The 21,533-nt window shown below is 40.6% G+C and overlaps 1 protein-coding gene across 2 annotated transcripts in view; it reads right to left on the reverse strand.

Moving 5' to 3' along the window:
• The window catches only part of slc49a4 (solute carrier family 49 member 4), a 46,359-nt gene that overhangs the window by 7,085 nt on the left and 17,741 nt on the right, over positions 1 to 21,533 (reverse strand). The window contains exons 5-9 of one of the 2 annotated variants that reach the window (XM_032528838.1): positions 18,529 to 18,630; positions 17,804 to 17,813; positions 13,497 to 13,564; positions 6,414 to 6,541; positions 2,983 to 3,165 (exon numbers count right to left, since the gene is read on the reverse strand). In XM_032528838.1, the coding sequence (XP_032384729.1) occupies positions 2,983 to 3,165; positions 6,414 to 6,541; positions 13,497 to 13,564; positions 17,804 to 17,813; positions 18,529 to 18,630 (491 nt within the window). Of the gene's footprint in view, positions 1 to 2,982; positions 3,166 to 6,413; positions 6,542 to 13,496; positions 13,565 to 17,803; positions 17,814 to 18,523; positions 18,631 to 21,533 lie in introns of both variants that reach the window. The other variant, XR_004334004.1, reaches the window with a different exon arrangement.

Here is a 21,533-nt window from a genome sequence, read left to right on the forward strand (position 1 = left end):
CATTTGAAAATCAAAATCAAGAGACATGCTGTATACACAGACACAATATACCTATGGTGAGCTACTATTGGCTGATTGGTAAATTAACTGCACTTATATAGCACTTTTCTACCATTACTGACAAAGCGCTTTATAATTTTGCCTCTCATTCACACCCAAGAACACACTGATGGCGACCGAGCTGCCATGCAAGGTGTGCCTTGCCCGAGGACACGTCGACATGTTGACAGGAGCACCCAGTGATCAATCAACCAGCCCTGGGATTAGTGTGTCGGTCAAAAAGTAAAGTGCTACAGCTGTTCCAGAAAATTGCTGAGAATTTAGAAAATTTAAACTATATATTCACGACCCAGATTTTTTTTTTTGAAAACTTTGGTAGGAATTAGTTTTTTTCACACACAACGTAGGGATGTTGTTCACTTGCAGCTGCTTTATCTACCGAAAGCTCTGTCTATCCACACCTGGTATATATCGCTGTCTTATCTATGATTTATCACCAGACTGACATGCTCCTGCTGCAGAGAATTCAAAATACAATGCTTGTCATCTGGACCACAAGTTTCTAACAGTTTGAGTTGTCACTCAGCTACTGTCCTTTTTACTGTCACAACTAAAACTAAGTTAAACTAATACACTTAACATCCCTCCAGGTTCACTCTCAGCCCACCGAGACTGACAAAACATTGTTGGTTTTGGTGTTTTCATGGGTTTTGCTGACAATAAGAAAAATATAGACCAGTTTTAACCATAAATATATCTTGCTATTGTAATAAACAAAAGGATTTTCTACCTGTTATCATGATATCCATTTTACACTGCTGTGTCACACCGGTCTGCCAAATCTAACCTGCAAACATTGGTTGGTTACCTGCCAATATGGCAAGAACAGTAGACTTCAACAACTTGGTACCTACGGATACTCTGCAGGTAGACAGTCGATGGCAATCCACCACTGAGGTTATCTGCAAGCTCGCATTACCACGCCTGCATCAGTGTAAACTTTCTGACAAGAAAGCTTAAATGCATCACACACACACACACACACACACACACACACACACACACACACACACACCATTGAGCACTCTTGTGACTGTGTGTTCACTTGCAGCAGTTCTATCCAAACATGGTACATATCGCTGTCTTTTCTATAATTTATCACCATACTGATGTACATTTAAAATACCTAACTGGATCATCATTTTCAAATAGTTAATGTTAAAACTGAAACCATTACACCCAAAGCTATTATTTTGAATCATATTTCTATATCTATCTATCTCCCTCCTCTCTCTCTCTCTCTCTCTTTGAGGCAGTTGGCCACCTACCAACAGCAAGGGTCTGCCTCAGGTTTCTACTGAAAGGAAGTTCTTTGCTTGAAGCTGTTGCACTAAATGCATGCTCTTGAGGGGGATCGTTGGGTCTTTGTAAATTATAGAGTGTGTTCTAGACCTATTCTACCAGTAAAGTGTCCTGAGATAACTTCTGCTATAATTTCACACTATAAATAAAATGTAATTGACCGACAGTAATCCACTCAACATCCCTCCGAGGTCATTCTTGAGCCTTCACCTGTTAAACGTATTGAGCCAAACCTGGATCACATTTGAGTCAGGTTGTCCTCACAAAAACTTGAAACCAGGTCTCTGTGGTGGCACCAGGGTGCTTAAGTCCTCTGTCAAAGTTGCTTTTGTGGTTTGTCTTGCCAACAAAATGAGATTTGTTACATAATTATCTGTGAAAAATGTTAATCTTAAAACAAGATCTGACTTTCTTGGATGACCCTTTTGCCGTGGATTGATAGTAATGAACTGCCAAATATCTGTTCTGGCAGTCACAGGTGACACTTTACAAGCCACCTTGGCAGGTCACTGCTACCCATTCTACCCTCCTCCACCAAGTATAATTAAAATCAGCCCGGTAGTTTTTTCGAAATCAAATGACAAAAAAACAAACAGACAAACAGAGCCAAAAACATTACCTCCTTGGCGAAGGTCACAAAAAAATGCCAAAACAATTAATCAATTAGTTACTCAATTTGTTGGTGTTGGTCAAACAAATAAGTACTCTACTTGGGCTCGGGGTACTTTGATGACCCTTTCATTTTCTGGGTCAAATTATTAATTAAAAACATTATCCTTAGTCCTTCCTATTTTGGGGTATGTGTCATGTAAGTGTTTCTGACCTGCTGTTTTCGACAAGACAAGCAGGATTTGTGTCCTGGGTGTTATGCTTGTTAGCAGGCCCTGAAGCCTCTAGGCCCGACAGTTGTTCAGGTCTGACAATAATAATATCCACCTGCACTGACAAGACAACCCAGAAGGCTGGCTCAAGATACAGTTGACAGGCAGCAGATGTCAGTAGCCATGCAGCAATCAGAAGAACTTGGCAGAGGAAGAGGATGAAGCTTGTGAGTGTGTGTGTGTGTGTGTGTGTATATATCTATATATATATATCTATATATATATATATATATATATATATAAACTAGATGGAGTGTTTATCAGAGATGGATCCTTCATTCTAGCTGATTGGTGCTGTAATGTAACCAAGATTACAAGGAAGATTAATGAAACCGAAGACAGGTGGTCAAAGATCACAGTATCGGTTTACTATTATTATTATATTATTATTATTATTAAATTATGTATTGGTTTACTTTAGCAGATGACATCCTGTCCCCTGTTGTGGGCCTAAACCATTACATCAAACTTTGCCAGGCAGCCAACTCATAGATAAATCTGAGGCTGCGATAGGGAGTTTTTCTTTGTGCCGATTTGGTCAATTGCATTGTAACCTAATTTTCCCACCATCCGCCATTTGGGGGTGGGGGGGCTGGGGGGGGGGGGGGGGGGGGAGACCTGACTTCATGACACTAAATAGGCACTAGTGAGAATAGAAACTGAACTAAAAGACAATTTATATTTTAAAAGAGTACTACAGCAAAGGGATTCCATCCCAATTTGTGTATTCCTGTCTTACCTGTACAGTAAAAAGTGAGAAAGAAGAGAAGGAGACCGGTGACAAGGTTCCCCAGGAAAGTGACCACTCCGCAGGTGATGCCTTCAGGTACCGGGTACACGGTCTCAATGAAAAGTTCGAAGAATATTGGCACGCTGCTGTTAATGAAAATGCCCAACAGGATGCAGGAAGTGTACAGGATGGCTGTAAAAGGACAAAATAACAGAACGACAATAAGTAAGGATTAATTGGAAAATGGGATGTTATAGATCCCACCTGAGCAGCTCTTTTAAAAAGGGTGGTATACTGGACAAGTTTATGGAACAGCGGTGGTAATTTATGCAACCTTCCACAGCTTCCTATCGTATGATTTGTTCTCAGCAGCACAGATTTATGAAGAACCCTGATCCTGAAAAAAACATTTCATTGCCACCCCTTGAGGTGACAACGTACCAGAAAAAATAAATACACATTTTAAACATGTTGATTGGGTAAAACACATTAATTTCATGATTGGAAATTTCTAACAATTCATAAATAAGTATCATTACAGACAAAAGTTGATAATTGTACATTACACCTTTTGAAAGGCAAAAGGCTTTCAACCTATTTTTTAAAGAGTTACCAACTTTTTTCTGGAAGGTCGTTCCATCCTTTTAACGCAGTGTGAAGAAATTCTTTCTCTTTTCAGACAGGCATGTTCAAGGGTAAAGTTTTAAAGATTTACTTATAACACTTAATTTTGAAGGGACCTTCCTCTCAGTCTGGCATGGAGTGTCACGACAAGGTTTAAATGCCACTGTGACAGCAACTCAATTTCAATATGTTTGGTAATATATTGCTGTTTGTTTAGTGTATTTTGCACACTAAGCATTCAGGTGCAACTCGTTTCATGCACTCTACCGTAAATTAAAAACAAATGACTAACTCCTTTGCCAAAATGTCCGCTAGTAATAAGCTTGGCTCATTCGCGCCTCAGGTTTAATGTACAGTAGGTGCACCACTTGGTTGAATTGAAAAATTAATAATATTCCTGCATTATACATTTTTTATTTAAAATCATGATGTGCCAACCGTCTTATTCTATTTTCCACAATGAACCTTGCAGAAGTCTACTTTGGCAAAGGTTTGTGTAACATTGGCTTATTGCGACATTGTACAACTGTGTGTGTGTGTGTGTGTGTGTGTGTGTGTGTGTGTGTGTGTGGTGTGTGGGGTGTGTGTGTGTGTGTGTGTGTGTGTGGTGTGTGTGTGTTTGGTCTGCGAGAGCAATCAGAAAGTGTTCAGTATGTTTGGCCAGCTCAGGATCTGGTCTCAGCTGCGGTCCTTTGGCTGGGGACCTAAAGTGAAATGTGTGAATGTGTATTAGAGTGGATGTGCGATGAGATGAAGCCATCACCTCTGGAGCATTATGGCACCCTCCATCTCCCTTATCATAGCAGATTGGTCCAAATGAGCTCCCCATTAGCCTGCCCGTCCCTTTAATCACAGTGCCTCTGAGGGCCCTCGCCTGCCCGCCTGCGACGGGGAACCCAGAAGCCTTCTTCCCTGCTCGTCTTTATTCAACACTAACGAAGCACTAAAATCAAACACTTAAGAGTGCTTCAAATCACTGCACTCTTCCTGTCACATTATTGAATTAGGTTATCTGCCACCAATTCCCAGAGGGCAACAGGAGATCCCTTCAAGGAAGGGAACACATGGTCAGCACAGCAGGAGAGGGACATGGGATGACTCTTGTTGGCCGAATACACTCTTTTTTTCTTTCTAGAAATTATATTGGGGGTCGTACTACAATTTAAGACTGGACATTTACGCATTAAGGGATGAAAATAACAATTATTGTCATTATTGATAAATCTGCAGAATATTTTCATTCCTTATACTCAGGCAAAATATTTGTATAATTCTGAAAAGCGTGATGTTAAAGGGATGAAGTCAAGGATTTTAGATAAGATCACAGTAGGACAGAAAAACATAAGCAAGTCTATGCATCCCATTGACAAAATGTTTTTTAACAATCGATTGGTCTCTTGTTTACAAAAACTGCAGATTACACTGACTGTCCCATAGTGGGACATTGAGGTATTTTGGCAGAATGTGTTGCAGTATCACACACTCCTCTTGTACAATATGCCAGGTGGATGAACAAGGTTGGAGCCTGGCTGCTGCAGACTGCCAGTGTCTGGGATAAGAGGACGTGAGACAGAAGGTTAGCAGTGCCAAGGCCTGGAGGATGATGATGATGATGATGATGATGATGATGATGATGATGATGATGATGATGATGATGATGATGGATAGAATCAGTGGCTTTGAACGATATATTGGTATGCTTATTGGTTTGGCTTAGGAAAGGGCAGCTAAGTCCACTAATGTCCAAATGGATTTATTACAGATGTCTAACAATGGATTGGTTCTGCTAAATACAGTATGTACCAAATATGCATTACAGTCTGTAAGTATTTGGAAAGAAAGATATTATTTATCATTTTGGCTGTGTTTGCCAACACTTAAAATTAAACAGTAACTACATAGTTTAAATGGTGACTTTAAGGTGTTTGAGGGTGTTAACATCCATACTGGGTGAAGAGTGTGTAACGTATGTCACTGTATACAAAGTCCCCCAAATTGTACAACAATGCAGGTCAGTGATCCAAAAAATACAGACAAGGTAGCCGTGGAGTTTTAAGGCACAAATAGTGAAATGTTATTAAGCAACCAATAGGGTTGGGCACAAATATAGTCGGCTCAAAGTACAAAAAAGTTATTTTTAGGGGGCAGTTTTTGTCATTTATTTTGCTAATTTAATAGTCTGCCTCAGAAGAATCAGAGATAGTCGCTGCTCTGCGCGGGCTGAGATAAATAGTGAGTACAAACAATGTGTAGGCATATTTTCACATCTAACTCTGTGAATTAAGGGTTTGTTTCAACCAAAACAGAGTTGGTGATTGTTGGAACAGTGGAACCACTAACCAAGACAGGTTTGGGGAGTTTTATTTTGTCAAGTTTGACTAAAGTTTGTTTTACAGTTAGTTTACAATAGAATTAAGCTCGTCTTGGTTCAGTGAAGAGAGAAACTTGGATTCAGAATGTGTACTGTTGTATTTTTCTGAAGAGTTTTGGGTGAAGAGTTTAACCACAAATGAAACAGTGTAAACTTTACACAAGTGTGTGTGTATGTGTGTAAATCTAACAAGTTGATATACAGAGCCAACACAGTGTTTCACTGCACAAATACATACACAATGGACTGTATGAACTAAGCTTTAAAACACAAACACAAATCCACTGAATACTTCAGAGTGGATTCTCCTTTATTTGGCTAATCAAATCGAGAGAAACCCATGAATTGCCCACTGAATTCATTTTGTCCCTGGCTTATATCAGAGTGTCCCAGCTGCACTGCCTGTATGCAATGTCACCTTGACAGTGATGTGCTGTGGACCTACCTGCGGTGGAGGGGAGGTGAGTGAACGTGCTCAGACAGGTTAGCGTGAACCAGGTGGAGGACAGTGAGGCTCCTGCCAGCATCAGCACCAGGATCAGCTTCAGCATCCCCCGAATGGAGTCTGCAAACCTGAGAGAGGGTGGGAAAAAAGAGAAAGATCCATTTACTGTATAAAAAATCACTAAGAAAAAGCACATAAAGATAAGGATCCTGAAATACGCCAGGACAAAAGGCAAACAAATTACTCAAGTGAATAAAGCCAGCTGCTTCAGAAACTAGAGGCATCCTTCATAAATGAGCAGCAATGCAATTTCTACATGTCTACTTCTTTGTCTGTGACTTGTGTCATAATATTTTATCAGAGACATGCATTGTTTCAGAGAAAGGCTAGATCATTTTCTTCTCCAAATTGTTTCTGGGTGCACCAGTTGTACTTGTAATTACACAAGCAGAGACACTACTCCAAAAGTTGACTCAATTTGTTTCACCAGCTAAGAAGGCAGATTTTAATATATTGTGGAAGACAGGCCACCAAACTCTCTCTCTTGAGCCCTGTGGTTTCTCTTTGTAGGCCTTTCTAAACCCTCATAGTTCATTAACTCCTCTCTGCTCCTCTGGGTATGCATATGCATTCATGTGAAAGATTAGATGAAGCCAAAGAAGGCTGTAGCAAAGAAAGACACTAATTACTTTTGGTTTGTTGCTCAGACAAGATGCTTAAGAAAATAGGGATGAATGAACTTAATGGAAGCATAAAAACCAGTGTTGTAAAAGGCTGATTAGTTCAACTAGGTTGTGAAGTTCTGTCAGTATGCTGAGGACCAGTGGGTGAGGGAAATCATCCTTTTGGACAGATAATGAGAACATTTCTTCTCAGAACGCTCTGCCTAGGGGTGAGAATCTCGGGGCACCTCAGGATTTGATTCCAAATTTAGGGCCAACGATTTGGGGGGGCCCTTTAAAACCCTTTATCGATGCCTCTCGACTAGGGTGAACCCCCTGCTAATAAACCCAGGGGGACAAGTGGTATGTTTCTGAGGGACAATGTGGGACATGCCTGGGGGAATATTTTGAAATCTCATACAAATTTTATATAATTGACAGATGCACTTCCACTTACGATTTACTTTAGCTATTTAATTCATTTTTCATTACATTTATTCACTTTAAATACATTATAATATAAAATTATAGGACTAACAGGAATTGTAGTTGCTCAACACCACAGGAACAGTTTTAAACAAAGAGTCTTCCCAGTTCTTCCTTGTACCCACCTTCTCTTTTTAACTGATGGTTGGGGGGGGGGCTCAGACTCCTCAGACTCGGGCTCTTTCTCCAGTTTTTGAATTGGAAAGCCCATTCCTAAAAGTCCCTTCCCAGTGTCTGGTATGCACGTGCCTGCGCTGTCATGACAACGAATCGGAGGGATTTTAACTATTGGCTGATTTAAAGTCATATTCTGTACAATTCTGGCTGATAGTGACTTAATCCGTTCAGATCACTGATCATCTCCATGTGTGTGTTAATTAAAATCAGATCATCAGATCGCATGTAGAACACTTTGAGAGCTACAATTAAAACTAGAGACTGTTCCAGCTGATATGTGGGTCTGATTATATTTTATTAAATCGGAATCGCACCACAGTGTTAAAGTCCCTTCCTGTTCTGGAATCGGCTGACAAACCATGCCCCACCATACCGCAGCTTTAGTGTCCACACCCCCCCCCCCCCCCCCCCCCCACCACCACCACCTCCCCCACCGGCTGCTGCCGCCTGCTACTCGTCTACTTTACAGGCGCAGTTCATGTCCAACGAGCCTAATGTTCGTTTGGCTGCCTGGGCTCCAAGATATAGAGCGCAACTTTTTTTTTTTGAGCAAGCGTTGATTGTGCGTGACACGTCTCATTTGCGGGACGCGTGAATTGGGCTTCAAACGCTGTGCGCGCACGCGCTACGCGGGACGGGTGGTCACCCTACTCTCGACCATAGACTGATATTATTGAAATATTAATATAACGGTCTATGCTCTCGACGCATCTCGATGCAACCATTTTTTTGTGTACATTGTCGTGCGTGATTTAAAAAAATATACATATAAATCTGAATTTTGACATATGCAGTATTTATCACACACAAGTTTTAAAAACATGTTTAGTCTACTGTTTTTTTTTTATTGTGTAGTCATTCCATGCTTAACCCTTAAAGATGCTGAGTCACCTTCTCTCAAAGTAATCTTCTTTCAGAGGCTCATGCATGTTTAAAGGTGGAGAATTGGCTGGAGACAGTAACTTTTAAATAAAAATCAACACATAAAAAAAAAAATTCTAGAGAGAATCATGATGCATCTAAGAATCCATTTTTTTTTCAACCCCTAGTTCCGCCATGGCATTTTTACACAAGATCAATGTCTCCTGGGATATCATGAGCTGCACAGTCAGTCACAGTCTCAACACATTGTCCCCATGTTCACAGGACATCATTCTTAATTCCTACATCATGACTCCAGATCACTGTTAGAGAATTTAGAGCAGGCTACGGGTAACTTGGGATGACATAATGAATGTTGTTGGCCTTTTCTAGTAAACAGATCTAACGGTGTCATATTTCTGTTTAAAAGAATGAGCTGGTTGCACTGGAAAAGACAGTCTAATTAGAGGGCCAAGCACTTGCCACTACACACAAACATGTTTGGTTTCTTTGCCCACAGCTACACAACTCAAATCTGCATCACCCATCTGCCAGTGAGTGGCTCAACCCTTCAACTACCCCCTGTGCCAGAGAAGACTGAAATCCTCAGCCTCCCCCCAGCCAACCATCATCTCTTTGCGGAGAGGATCACAGGGTACTTCCCTGCATCAATTCCAAATCTGATCCTCTAAGCAGCTTATTTCCTATACTAACCGATGGCCCCTGAAGCCACTTGATAAAGCACTTGGTCACTAATTGGACAGTTATGTCAGGTGTATGACACAGTCAGATTTTAACAAATACAAGTGAACACTGTTTGTTTGAAAACCACTGGCTTACAGTTGACTAATATATACATATCACAATATACATATCCTATCATCATGTTTTTAAAGGTTAAGGTCAGCTTTAATTGTATATATTTTTTCTTACTGTCAACAAATTCTACAATTACCAAACCCAACAGTCAATGCTACTAGTAATGCTTGAGTAATATGGTGTATATCATATTACTCTGAAGCAATTAAGAGATTTACTGTTAGTAATACGTGTTACAAACTACAGTGACACTGACATACACACCTTAATTGAATGTTTTTTAATTTATAATATTTTGTCATAATAAATAACTATTTGGCACTCTGTGTCCGTTCAAGTTTTTGACATCTCCCACGAGCTAGATTAGGACAGTAAGGAAGTCGGAAAGTAATAAATCATCCATCCATCCATCCATCTTCATCCGCTTATCCGGTATCGGGTCGCGGGGGCAGCAGCTCCAGTAGGGGACCCCAAACTTCCCTTTCCCGAGCCACATCAACCAGCTCCGACTGGGGGATCCCGAGGCGTTCCCAGGCCAGGTTGGAGATATAATCTCTCCACCTAGTCCTGGGTCTTCCCCGAGGCCTCCTCCCAGCTGGACGTGCCTGGAACACCTCCCTAGGGAGGCGCCCAGGAGGCATCCTTACCAGATGCCCGAACCACCTCAACTGGCTCCTTTCGACGCGAAGGAGCAGCGTCTCTACTCCGAGCTCCTCTCGGATGACTGAGCTTCTCACCCTATCTCTAAGGGAGACGCCAGCCACCCTCCTGAGGAAACCCATTTCGGCCGCTTGTACCCTAACTGGTTTTGGTGTTCCAGAAGAATCCAGAATAATATTGAAGAGGAAACACTTGCATAGTAAAGGTTTGCATGCCTCCATTAATGTAATTCAGAGCTGTGTCACAGTACTCAATGAGCAAAGAGTGTTATGTCATCTCATGAGATATGGCAGAATTAAAAGTCTATCTTTTACACTGCTCTAACAGGATTTATTGATCATAAAGATAGCATCATTTAAGTTATGTAGAATCAGATTACATTTTCTGCTCTCGCAGTGCCTGCGGGGAATGATGAAATATCATCTTCAGTATGACAATATATATTAAGTCTGTCTACGTTTTTAGTGAGGGGCATGCAGTAAATAACCAAATAGACAGACAGTATAATATGATGACCAGCATGCAATCACAGATTGTCCCTGTTCGCAGGAAAAACAAATTAGGCAGTGGCTCATTTGTGTTTGCTCCATCCATCTCATCTCATTAACCTGGAATATTGTCTGGCTCAGACCTTATGAAGGAGAATAACCTGGTCCTGATACACCCCCCCTCCCCCCCACTCTTTTCCTGGGGCTTGTAAAGGGAAGATAAAAAGAGACGCTTGTTAGTTATAATTTAATCCTCTTTAATCTGTGAAGAAAAGCATACAGCGTGTGACTGTCGTCCACCCAGCTTCTGTCTGAGCCACACAAATTAACAGCGCTCAGATTGTTTTTGTCAAATTCCACACCTTGGAGCATCCACCGCTAATTGAACCTGCTGCATGAAGCTCCCTGCCATTCAACTGTCCATCAGCCAGACACAGAAATATAATGTTTACAAGCAGCCAGTGTTTTTTGTGGAAAATGGTAAATACTAATCCCCCAAGACATTCAGCTTTGCAGGAGTATGAGCCACTTAAAATGAGAAACTGCAACACCTGCAGCACAAAAAAAAGCATTTAAAGGAGGCCATTTTCTGCCTTCTGTGGCCAACTGTGCTTAGCACTGGCGCAGTACTGTGCTAGCTTGAGGGAGAGGGACAGCAAATAACAAATAGTAAGTCACATCTTGACATTAATATCTTAAAAGGCTACTAGTGGGTGAGACAAGACGGCTATCTACTCAGTTCATTACCACAAGTTTTCCTAGGAAAGTATCTATTGATTCCATATTGCGGAAAGTTGTTGAAAAGAAGGAAAAAGCAGAAAAAGGGCAGCATTTAGTTGTAAGGGAGTAGGGAGAGAAAGAAAAACCTAAATATACTGTTGAATTTCTTCTGTTGCTGCTGTTTTAAAAACATTTCTCTAATCAAAAGATGAATTGAAGATTGTCAGATTGCATCTAGGGGCCTATCTCCCAACGGCTATCAGCCCGGTGACTGATGATAATTAATGAGAAAGTCTGTTCCCTGTTGTGAATTACTGAAAAATCTAACCTGTTACTTTTGAACCCAGGAGTCTAAATTGAAACCAAATGCAACTATTGCCACCTACACAAATACCTTACCAACCACCTTTAGTACCTTTTAACAGTTATAAATGAGAGCAAATGACATATGGCCAATTGTTAAAGCGGAATTGTATTTAACTATCAGCTGTTGCACAAAAGAGAGACTAATCAATCCCTCCAGTGGCTCAGAGTATATGTAATCAACACCAATAATTCAACAGCTCTGTTTACATACACTTTCATCTTGTGCTGCAAACAGCTTCATTGATTAACAGTGGGAGTTATGGGCTCATTTCCCTGATTACAGCTTTAAGAAAATAGTGGGCCTGCCTGGAAATGCTGATTGGGCCTCAGTCTGCGATAAACATATATTGGTCGGTACAGGAATGAATCTCTTGCTTTTGCAGACTCCACACTTTGTTTTTGCGGTGTAGCTCCCTATCCATCAATGGAGGTGAAATGGCTGTTGCATTAGCATCTATTCCCCTCACTCTATTGCCGTGTCACTGGATCAGATCATATATTAAAAGAGAGTAGATGAGTAGACCCCTTCCTTCACCTCAATTTAACCTTCAACTGTTCTTTAGATGAGATTAAATAGTTATTAATAATGTTATAAACAATCCAGCTTTCCTAGAGTCAGGGGGTTATACTGAAGTATAACACATAAGGTATGCATACCAAGTGACCAGAGCTATTCCACTGTGAGGAAAATTCAAAGGCATTAGTTTCTAATCTTGTTTGTGAGGTAGCAGGGGCACAGCCAACGCTATCAAACAAAACATGGATTGATTTTTTCCATGCTTTATCAATTAGAGGACACTTCTTACTAACTACAGTTTTTTTGTGTTACGTTGCAACATAATAGGGCCACAACTACCGATATATAATATTTTCATTGCCGATTGCTCTGAGGATTATTTTCTCAATTAAATCGATTATTTTTTTACTCTACAAAATGTCAGAAAATTGTGAAAAATGTCGATCCGCGTTTCCCTAAGGCCAAGGCAACATCCTCAAATGTGTTGTTTTGAAGAGGAATGAAGAAACTAGATATTATTTACATTTAAAAGCTAGAATCAGTGAATTTTTACTTTTTTTCATAACAAATGACTCAAACTAGGGCTGGATGATTAACCAAAATTCTGATGCCGTTCTCAACATATTTTTCCCATGACGATGATTTAGATAATTTATTTGTGTTTATAGGCCTACTTTCTCCTTAAAAACATTCTACCAGGTGTAGAATCACGTGACTTCGCCCGGACCAGTCAGCCGCATGGAAACACACCAAGTCAAAGTCAACTGAGCAGCTTGTGCCCCCAAAAAACGCGGTGTATGTCGTCTGGATTCAGCTGCAAAGAAGTTCTGGAAATGTTAATTAGGGGGTTGCAGTAAATGCTTATTTTCTAATTTGATGTCTCACCAGGTCCATCGAGTTGTCGCTAAGCTGGGCAGTATTAACCTGATAATCAAATGAAATTGCCGTGAAAAAAATATGAGATGATGGAGGCAATTTAGAAGTCTAGAACCAGGTAAGAGCGGCACTGCATTCATGTCACTTTTTAAAGTCCCTGCAAACCATATTCAATAGCTATACAATGAGAAAGTCTAAGAATAACATTGATGAGAAGAAACATAGGTTACCCAGGTCAATGGAGTTTGTTTGTGAGAGATATTTAAAAAGCTCATTAAACTGTAGAGAGGATCTGAATGAAATGAGTGGTCCAGATATGCATGTTATAGTAGTCTGGACTTGCCTGCACAATCATACATCACTATTTTCCTTTGACTATAAATCCATATTCAATGATCCCGGCATGTGAGAATTTACACAATAAAAAACAGCTAGGTATACAGTAGCTTACCTGGCCATTGCCACTCCAAACACACATCCACCAACAATTGACCAGAAACCAATCCAGCCTGCGTCCACCTGTATTAGAAAAGAACAGGAGATTGCAGGGTAGAGTGGAAGAAAGTAAGAAAAAAGGAGAAGAGAAGGTTATTCAGAGTTCAACAGTAGTGCAGTCTGTGACTGTGAGGACATAGCTAGACAGAGAGCAGGCACTAAGTGTCTGAAGTCTGTCAAGGCCTGTCAGTCAATGCGTCTGGTAAATTGCCATGCAGCAGTGCTATTAGAGCAGTTGTATGGGTTTGTGTGTATGTGAGATTGTTGTCCTTACTTATTTACACGGATGAAGGCCATCGCATACACTTGGTCTTAGAGTCAAGAGAAAGGATGTTATGGCCAAGAGACTGCAGCAGGATCAATATGAGGTAAAGTGTAGCACATGTGCACACACACAAAAAAACAATCAGTGTGTGGCATCCAGGCAAGAACGCTCCGTGTGCCAATGAAGGTGTTTGGTTCCCATCAATCTCCCCAAGGCAATAACTCACATTCAACCAAATCCAACCAGATGGAGTATGAGACAGCAAGGGAGCAGAATCTTAAGTAGGATCTGATGCTTTTTGCTTAATCATAGTCTGCATCGACCTGTCATAAAAGTCCATAATGAAGAAAAGTGGACTATCAAAGTTATTAAACTTAAAATATCTTATGGCTTAGTAAGTGATGAATGTTAAAATGTCATATTTTCTGTGCGGATACCAGTCTTCTGTAAGACCAAGCAAGGCATCTTGGTGAGGTGAACTACACCAACCCCCCCTCCAAAAGCGACAAGGATCAAACAAGGACTTTAAAACACCCACAAACCCATGGCACCTACGACTGCTGTGTAGGCTGCGCAGCACCAGGGTTTCTAAAGCGTATAATGTCACATCACTTTGTACACCAATTTAGAAAGCTAAACACAAATCGTTTGCCAAGCCATTTCTATTCTGAGATGCAAATAACTGTTTTATGTGCGGGTGGTGAGTAAATTAAGTGCAGTATTCTTAGTGCCTTAGAACCCTGTCTGCTGTATTGCGATTAAGTCAGTAAGCTGGAGATGACTTGTTTAAGGGTAAGAAAATGACAGAATTCAAGGCTCTTGACACAACATGATTAACATGTTTGCTTTCCCTAACTCTTTCTTTCAATATCTTGTTACAAGCCATTTTAAGCCAATAATCATGAACCTTATCCTTAGCTTTGTTTCTACATGCTATTCCTACACCAACGCCCTTCATGTAATCCTAGAAAATCCACAAAACAGCCTTTAATTGCAAGGAAGTGTTCCATTTGAAGACAGACCATGCATTCAGATTAATGTTAAACAGGGCCCCAGTAATTCTCAAGTGATTTTATAAGGGAATACAAAACAACAATCAAACTAAAAGAAGCAGGACACATTGGATAAGCCTTGTATTTCTGTGAATTCTATATGGCAACTCTCTTTTAAGGAAACAATTGAGCACAGTGAGGCACCCGTTTCCTGAGTCAAACTCCAGAAGAATATTACACCTTTGTCTGTGTCAGACCATTTGATCTTTCAGCATTATATTGTCGTTTAATGACTCTTGTCCTGGTTCTTGTCCTGGTCTCATCCCCTCTCCCACATCCTACTTATCACAAACACAGTGGAGAGTATGCTGTCAAAATTGTATAACTGCAGAAAGGACAAACAAGGTGACTGAATTTGAGAATAATGCACAACCTCTTGCACAAAATTTAAAAAAGGACAGCAACGCAACCACTGAGATGTGATTCTGTAAAAAAGAAAGAAAAAAAAAAGGATTTCGTTTTTGGACCGAGCAGCAACCACCCGGTCTGCAGGGCTAAAGTCTGTGTGGAAAAGCGAGAGGCAGTGCTTCTAATGGCTGCTATGCTCCACTAAACTCTTTTATGTCTGGCAGCAACCCTCTCAGCAACTCCAAAGGGGTATATACACCTGGCAGAGAACCATAGCCTTGGACTTGTAGGTGCCGTTTCTCATCTGTACGACTTTATACTCAGCTGGAAGCCACCCAGTGTGCGCTAGACGCCAAAAGAACTAAATCATTGACAAAAAGCATAAATGCAAACCTGAAGTCACTACTTGTACACTCTTCACTTCTCTGCTTTATCAAGAGATTATTTATAGGAAAATCTAAAACAGAATTGACAAAAAAGTACAAACCCTCTGGACTCCATTTAACAGCTGATAGACTTTCTGCCAAGAATATGCACACAACTCTCGCTCATGTAGATTGGACAAAAAAAAAACTGGAAAAACTCTTTCAAACCCCTCCAGTATTTGAGCTAGAAAAAGCTGGTACACTGTTACAAAGCCAAGATAAAAATTCACATTGCTCTGAATCTTAGGTTTGACCATCGAGGCACTGTCCCCGACCTCTTGGATGCCCTGTTCTAGGGCTGCAACTAATGATTATTTGATGATCGATTAACTCATTGATTATTTTCTTGATTAAACAAATACCTCTTTCGTTTTGGCTATAAATTGTCAGAAAACGGTGAAAAATGTGGAACAGTGTTTCCCAAAGCTCAAGATGAGGTCCTTAAATGTCTTTTTTTGTCCACAACTCAAAGATATTCAGTCACAGAGGAGTAAAGAAACTAAATTCACATTCAAGAAGGGTCCAGCATTAGGCTTTAACACCTAGCATGGTAGTTGCCGCTCATGCTTTAAATCTCGATCAGACCGCATGACTAGCTGTGAAAACAGATGACAGACGCATCTATATTATAGGAAAGGAACCTTGAAGAAATAGCTGAAAGAAAAGAAGCTGACATAGATCAGCGTGCAGATAAGAGATGAAACAAGATCTGGGGGATAAATGACTGTATGAAACAGAGGTTAAGCAAAGTTGTCAAATGGTATGCACTTTAGAAAACTGAAAACAACATTTGACATCACCAATACAGATGCCATTATTGGATACGGTATAAGTATGACAGCCTTTAGCACCAGACCTGCTGCCATGAGAGGGAGAAGAGATGGACAGGAAAGGGAGACCCCCAAAAAGTAGGCAGAAATGTCCCACTAGGCAGACAGTGGAAACAAACTACGATGGCTGAAAGTTGGCACGAAGGTGGGATGCCTTACATCAGACCCTGATGTGCAGAAATGAAGGGAGTGCGACAGGATGTAAGTGGTGCACTTAGGTGAAAAATGAGCATACTTGCATCCTGCCCAATCAGAGCAGGATCTGGTCTGCATAGATAGAACTAACTGGAGGTACACTTTGTACCATAACAGGCTGACACAGGCTACACACACAGAATAGCAATGGCAGCAGTACAATGTAGCAGGTGTCAGCAAAAGAAAGGAGTACCAAAGTATACACGTATGTTTGTGAGTACACCTGCATGTAACCACCCATTTGCACCTACATGAACAACTTATAGGAAAGCATGAGGACATTAATAGAAAGTATGAAATAGATAATTTGCTATTAATTGTACCTTGGGCCGAGGCTCTTATCGCACACTATAAATCACCAGAGAAACAGTCAGACTCAGTAACTTTTTAAAAGAGCATGGGGAAAGAGCAGAGCAGAAAATATGTGTTCAAATGAAAATGCATGGGAGTGTAGGGATAAAAAGAGAAAAACAGACTATATATACACACATTGCATCTTGTGTTTGTATAAAATGCTCATTTCTCTCCCTTAACATCTTTCTGTGCTGTGTTTGAATCTGACTGAATCAACAAAGCTTACAGCAGATAGGAAACCAGGATGAGTTAAAGCTGGGACTTGGGTCTGCGGGTTCAAGGTGAGATTAAACAAAAAGAAGATGCAGTATTTGCTTTTCCTCTGTTCAATTTGACTTTAAGAACTAACATCTCTATGCCTGAAGAACAATGACATCTTTCAGAAATCTTCTGCAACATTAGTACTCCTCCACCAGATGCACATCTAGCCCGTTTCATTTATTTTTTTAAGGGCTCAAAGTTTTGCACCCTAGGGATCTGCTGTAACTCATCTCAACACACTTTTATTCTTAATCTTTTTATCTTCCTAACGAGCATGGATGAAAGAAATATGGAAGAGAGATAAAAAATCTTTTGACAACAAAAAATGAAATCTAAGAACAATTTGGTATGCGCTCTACTACCTCTTCAGTGAGGTATAAAGATAGATGTCAGATGTGAAGTCTGTCTCACCCGTCTGTCTCTGTGTGATCTCCTCTCCAGCAGCACGTGCCTGATGATAACCTTGAAAAGATTTTCCCTACTGCTGTGTAGAGACCTGGAAGATGCAAACTATACAGAGCTTTTTCTCTAACCTGCACCACACTCCCAGCCCAACTCAAAATGTATTTGTCTTTGGTCTGTCTCACACTAAAGATGGCGAGCATGAATGCAAATGGTAATTTCCAACTCATTGAGCTCTTAGCAAAAGATGGACAGAATCTCCGATGGAGATTCAGTAGGTGGAAAACAGAAAGAGTTTTCCTCCTTCCTTCCGAGCGAGTTAATAAACTACTGCAGTAAAGTGCAGCTGTCTGGAGGGCTTTCTACACCGTAATGCACTTCTCATGTTAGTACAGAAGCCTTAGGGTTAATTATCCCTCAACATCTTCAGTACTTCAGATCTGCTTTGAAAATACAATGCACGCCTTTTGTGCATTGACGTTAAAAGGCATCACCTGGACAAGCATCTTTCTAAGGAGACATTACAAGTTTCTGAAAAGTATTTCAAGATGCAACAAGACTGAAGAGAAACCTTTCCAGCTATTCATCCCACCATTCATCTAAGTGGGCTACAGATGAAGAAAGCTTTGCAAAATGCCAATGCTGGTACAATGGAGGGTTTTATTTTTAAAATTGGAAAATAAACCTGGTAAACTGAAAGGCAAGTCTCTGTATCTCTTTCATACTCATTGCAACGTATCCACCTAAACGGTCAAGATGAAAACTAGAGGTGTGTGTGTGTGTGTGTGTGTGTGTGTGTGTGTGTGTGTGTGTGTGTGTGTGTGTGTGTGTGTGTGTGTGTGTTGGCTTACCTGGCTGACTTGGCTGTGTAAGTACCATGTCGAGGACTCCTGCCCAGCCAGCAATCACTCCTGTGGGGACTGCATAGGCCAATGCAATCATCAGGAACCGCAGGTTACTAAAGGGGGCAAATTGGAGAATCAAGATTGCACACTGAACCTTTATTAAAAACATTAAAAGCTAATTGTTTGTGTACTGATTTTCTTTAAGTGTGAATATGGGTGACTTATTTGACCAGGTTTGTCTATGCAAAACTACATGCATGAAGTGTCCTGATATCCTAACTAATATGCTGGACGTAACATTTTGAGAAGCAGGTTGTTGTTTTGTTTCCCTCTGGTTTATTTATTAACTACACCCATGTATGTTCTTCGAAAACAGAATGGTAAGATCATTTTGTAGGCATGTCCTATTGCTGTTCACTGGGTAAAAGGGTTCCTTACTTCTCAAATAGCCCAATCGCTTTTCATGGGCACCAATATGTAACATATCAATGATTATTGAAAAGGTTTCCTCAATTTAAAATGCAGTATTTTGCTCAAATTAAAAACTGAGTAGGCAGCTCTCCACATGTATTTAATGAGTAATCTACTACATTCTGTTTTCCCTCTTTCAATCATTCCAACATACAGTATTTTCTCCTTTGCTGTTAAAGTCTGTCATTATAACAAAGGGGGAGATATTCTGATATTTATAAATGTATGCCGAAGACTCCTCGACTGCACAGGAGATGGTTTGCGGTTGATTCTAATCCAGAGGATACCCTCCACAGAGTCATAAAGGATTTCATAGTTACAACTAAAAAACAAAAATGTCCTACATCCTAACAGCACTGGCCTAAGATGAAACAGTGAAAGCAGCATAATGGAATGTCTCCCTTCCCTTTTGTTCACTGGTGTTTGGAGGCCTGCCATCAGCTCCAGTTCTCTTTACTAGCCCACAGTTTACTGTCACTTTACACATGCACGCAGGGACACATGCAAAGCTGTCAGGTATCAGAGAGGACCCCATGCACCTATATCTGAATGTTACAGTCCAAAGCTTTGGGTGGTTGTGATTGTTAGAAATACTCTAAATTCTCCACATGGTAACACATAGCTCAACAAAGTGTGATGTGTATTCATTTATTAAGTCAATAATTGAGACGAAAAAAAGAATTATTAAATTTTTGGGATCTGGGTTTTAAATGCCAAATTTTCCCATTTTTTACATTAAAATGGACGTTTTTCGGTTTTTCTGTACATTTCAGACATTCATTGAAAATGGGGGAAGGGTAAAAAGGGTTTTGGTACTGAGCACACGTTTCCTCAATTTTTTTTTTTTATGTTTGGATCTAGGTGAGGGTAGCAATGACTATAAAACTTCCAACCCCCAGGGGAAAATTGCTTTTTTGTTGTCCAAAAATTACAGAAATTTAAACCAAAATTGTTAAATTTACAACAATTTCAAAGTTTGAGGGAAAATGTTTATTTTTTTGAAAGTTAAGAGGGTGCATAGTTTTCTCTCCCCCATGAAGAATAAAAAAAAACCACTGTGACACGCCCACATGTACAGGCTTCCGTGTTCGCCGACCCCCCCCCCCAAACCCCCTCCAGCAGTAGCTAGTATGAAAGGAGGCACGGGGGTTAAAAAAAACATGAGGGCTTTCAAAGAGGAAATTACTTTTTGGGTTTCGGCCCGGAAGCGGCGGACATAAAAATCCTCTGAAAATCTTGGGGTTGTGAGGGGAATTTTCTTATGCTTTGTAAAACTCTTTGGGAAAGGGCTTAAAGTAAACAAAAGTTCTTAAATCAAAAGGTTTGCACAAAAAAGCTTTGGGGAAGGAATTTTTTGGCATGATAAACTATTGATATAAAATGTTGCACATACTTTTTTGCCCCTTTGATCGTTGCAAAAGCACTTGTCTTTTTACTTTATTGAGTTGTTTTTGTAAACCACGCTGCTTACATTTATCAATAAAGTAACTGTACAAAAAAGCCAAGCACCCTCTCTAGCTGGATAGGGGTTTTAGCTACAAACATTTTGCTCCCCGGGGTTGCTCGATTTCTGCAATATTCCCCAGTCCCGGTATGTGTCCACGGGGGAAAAAGGAATACCCCTTATGCTTATTTTTATGGTAGCTTTAAAAGGGCCCCCCCCAAATTACAAAACCCCAATTCCCCACTTTAATCACCTTTGACTCAATAAAGGGGCTGCTGTTTAAATCATTGTACCTCCTCCCCCCAACAAATGTTTACTATCGTAATCAGGCCAAATAGGCAAGGCTAGCAGAGCAATCATTTTCTAGATTTTTTTTATTTTCCTGCCCCTCTTTTTGTTGTGGACACTGTTTTAACTCCGCATTTTTCTTTCCTTTTTCACGTTCAAATTATAAAGCGGCGCATCCCAACGGACAAATGGGACATCGGAGAAAACCCTTGGGGCCCCCTCTCCTTATATGGCTTCAAAAGCCCCAACAAAACGGTACCACACACACCGCCCCACACCACACGCACGCCCCCGCACACGCACACCACCCACACACACAACAACACCACACAAACACCACAACACACACACACACAAAACCCTTTAAATTGGTCTTTCACTTGCAAACTATGGGGGGAAAATGTCCCCAAAAAATATCCCGTCACAAAAACCTGTTGCTTCACCCTTTTCCCCTTTTCCGACATTGGGGGCCCCTTTAACAATTAAAACTCTTTTATTACAGAATCTTTTTCCCCAAAAAAAACGAACAAGCCGTCTCCCCGCGCGGCCTTTCTTGTCCTAAGCAAGAACACTTGGCCTTTAGGGAGTAAAGGGGGGACTTAAAAAAGCCATTGATTGGGCACTCGGCTTTCCCCCAGCACCCTTTTTATAACCCTTTCCCTTGCCCTAAAGCGAAAACAAATCCCTGCCCTTTTCCCCCCGTTGGGGAAATTTTTTAAATAACTAATGTTTGGGGGGAAGCAGACACTACTTTTTCGTAAAAAAACTTTTTTTTTTTTTTCCTTTCCCCCTGGTGATAAATATCTCAGAAGT

The sequence above is a fragment of the Etheostoma spectabile genome, chromosome 11 (genome assembly GCF_008692095.1).
Source record: "Etheostoma spectabile isolate EspeVRDwgs_2016 chromosome 11, UIUC_Espe_1.0, whole genome shotgun sequence".
In the NCBI taxonomy this organism is placed as follows: Eukaryota; Metazoa; Chordata; class Actinopteri; order Perciformes; family Percidae; genus Etheostoma; species Etheostoma spectabile.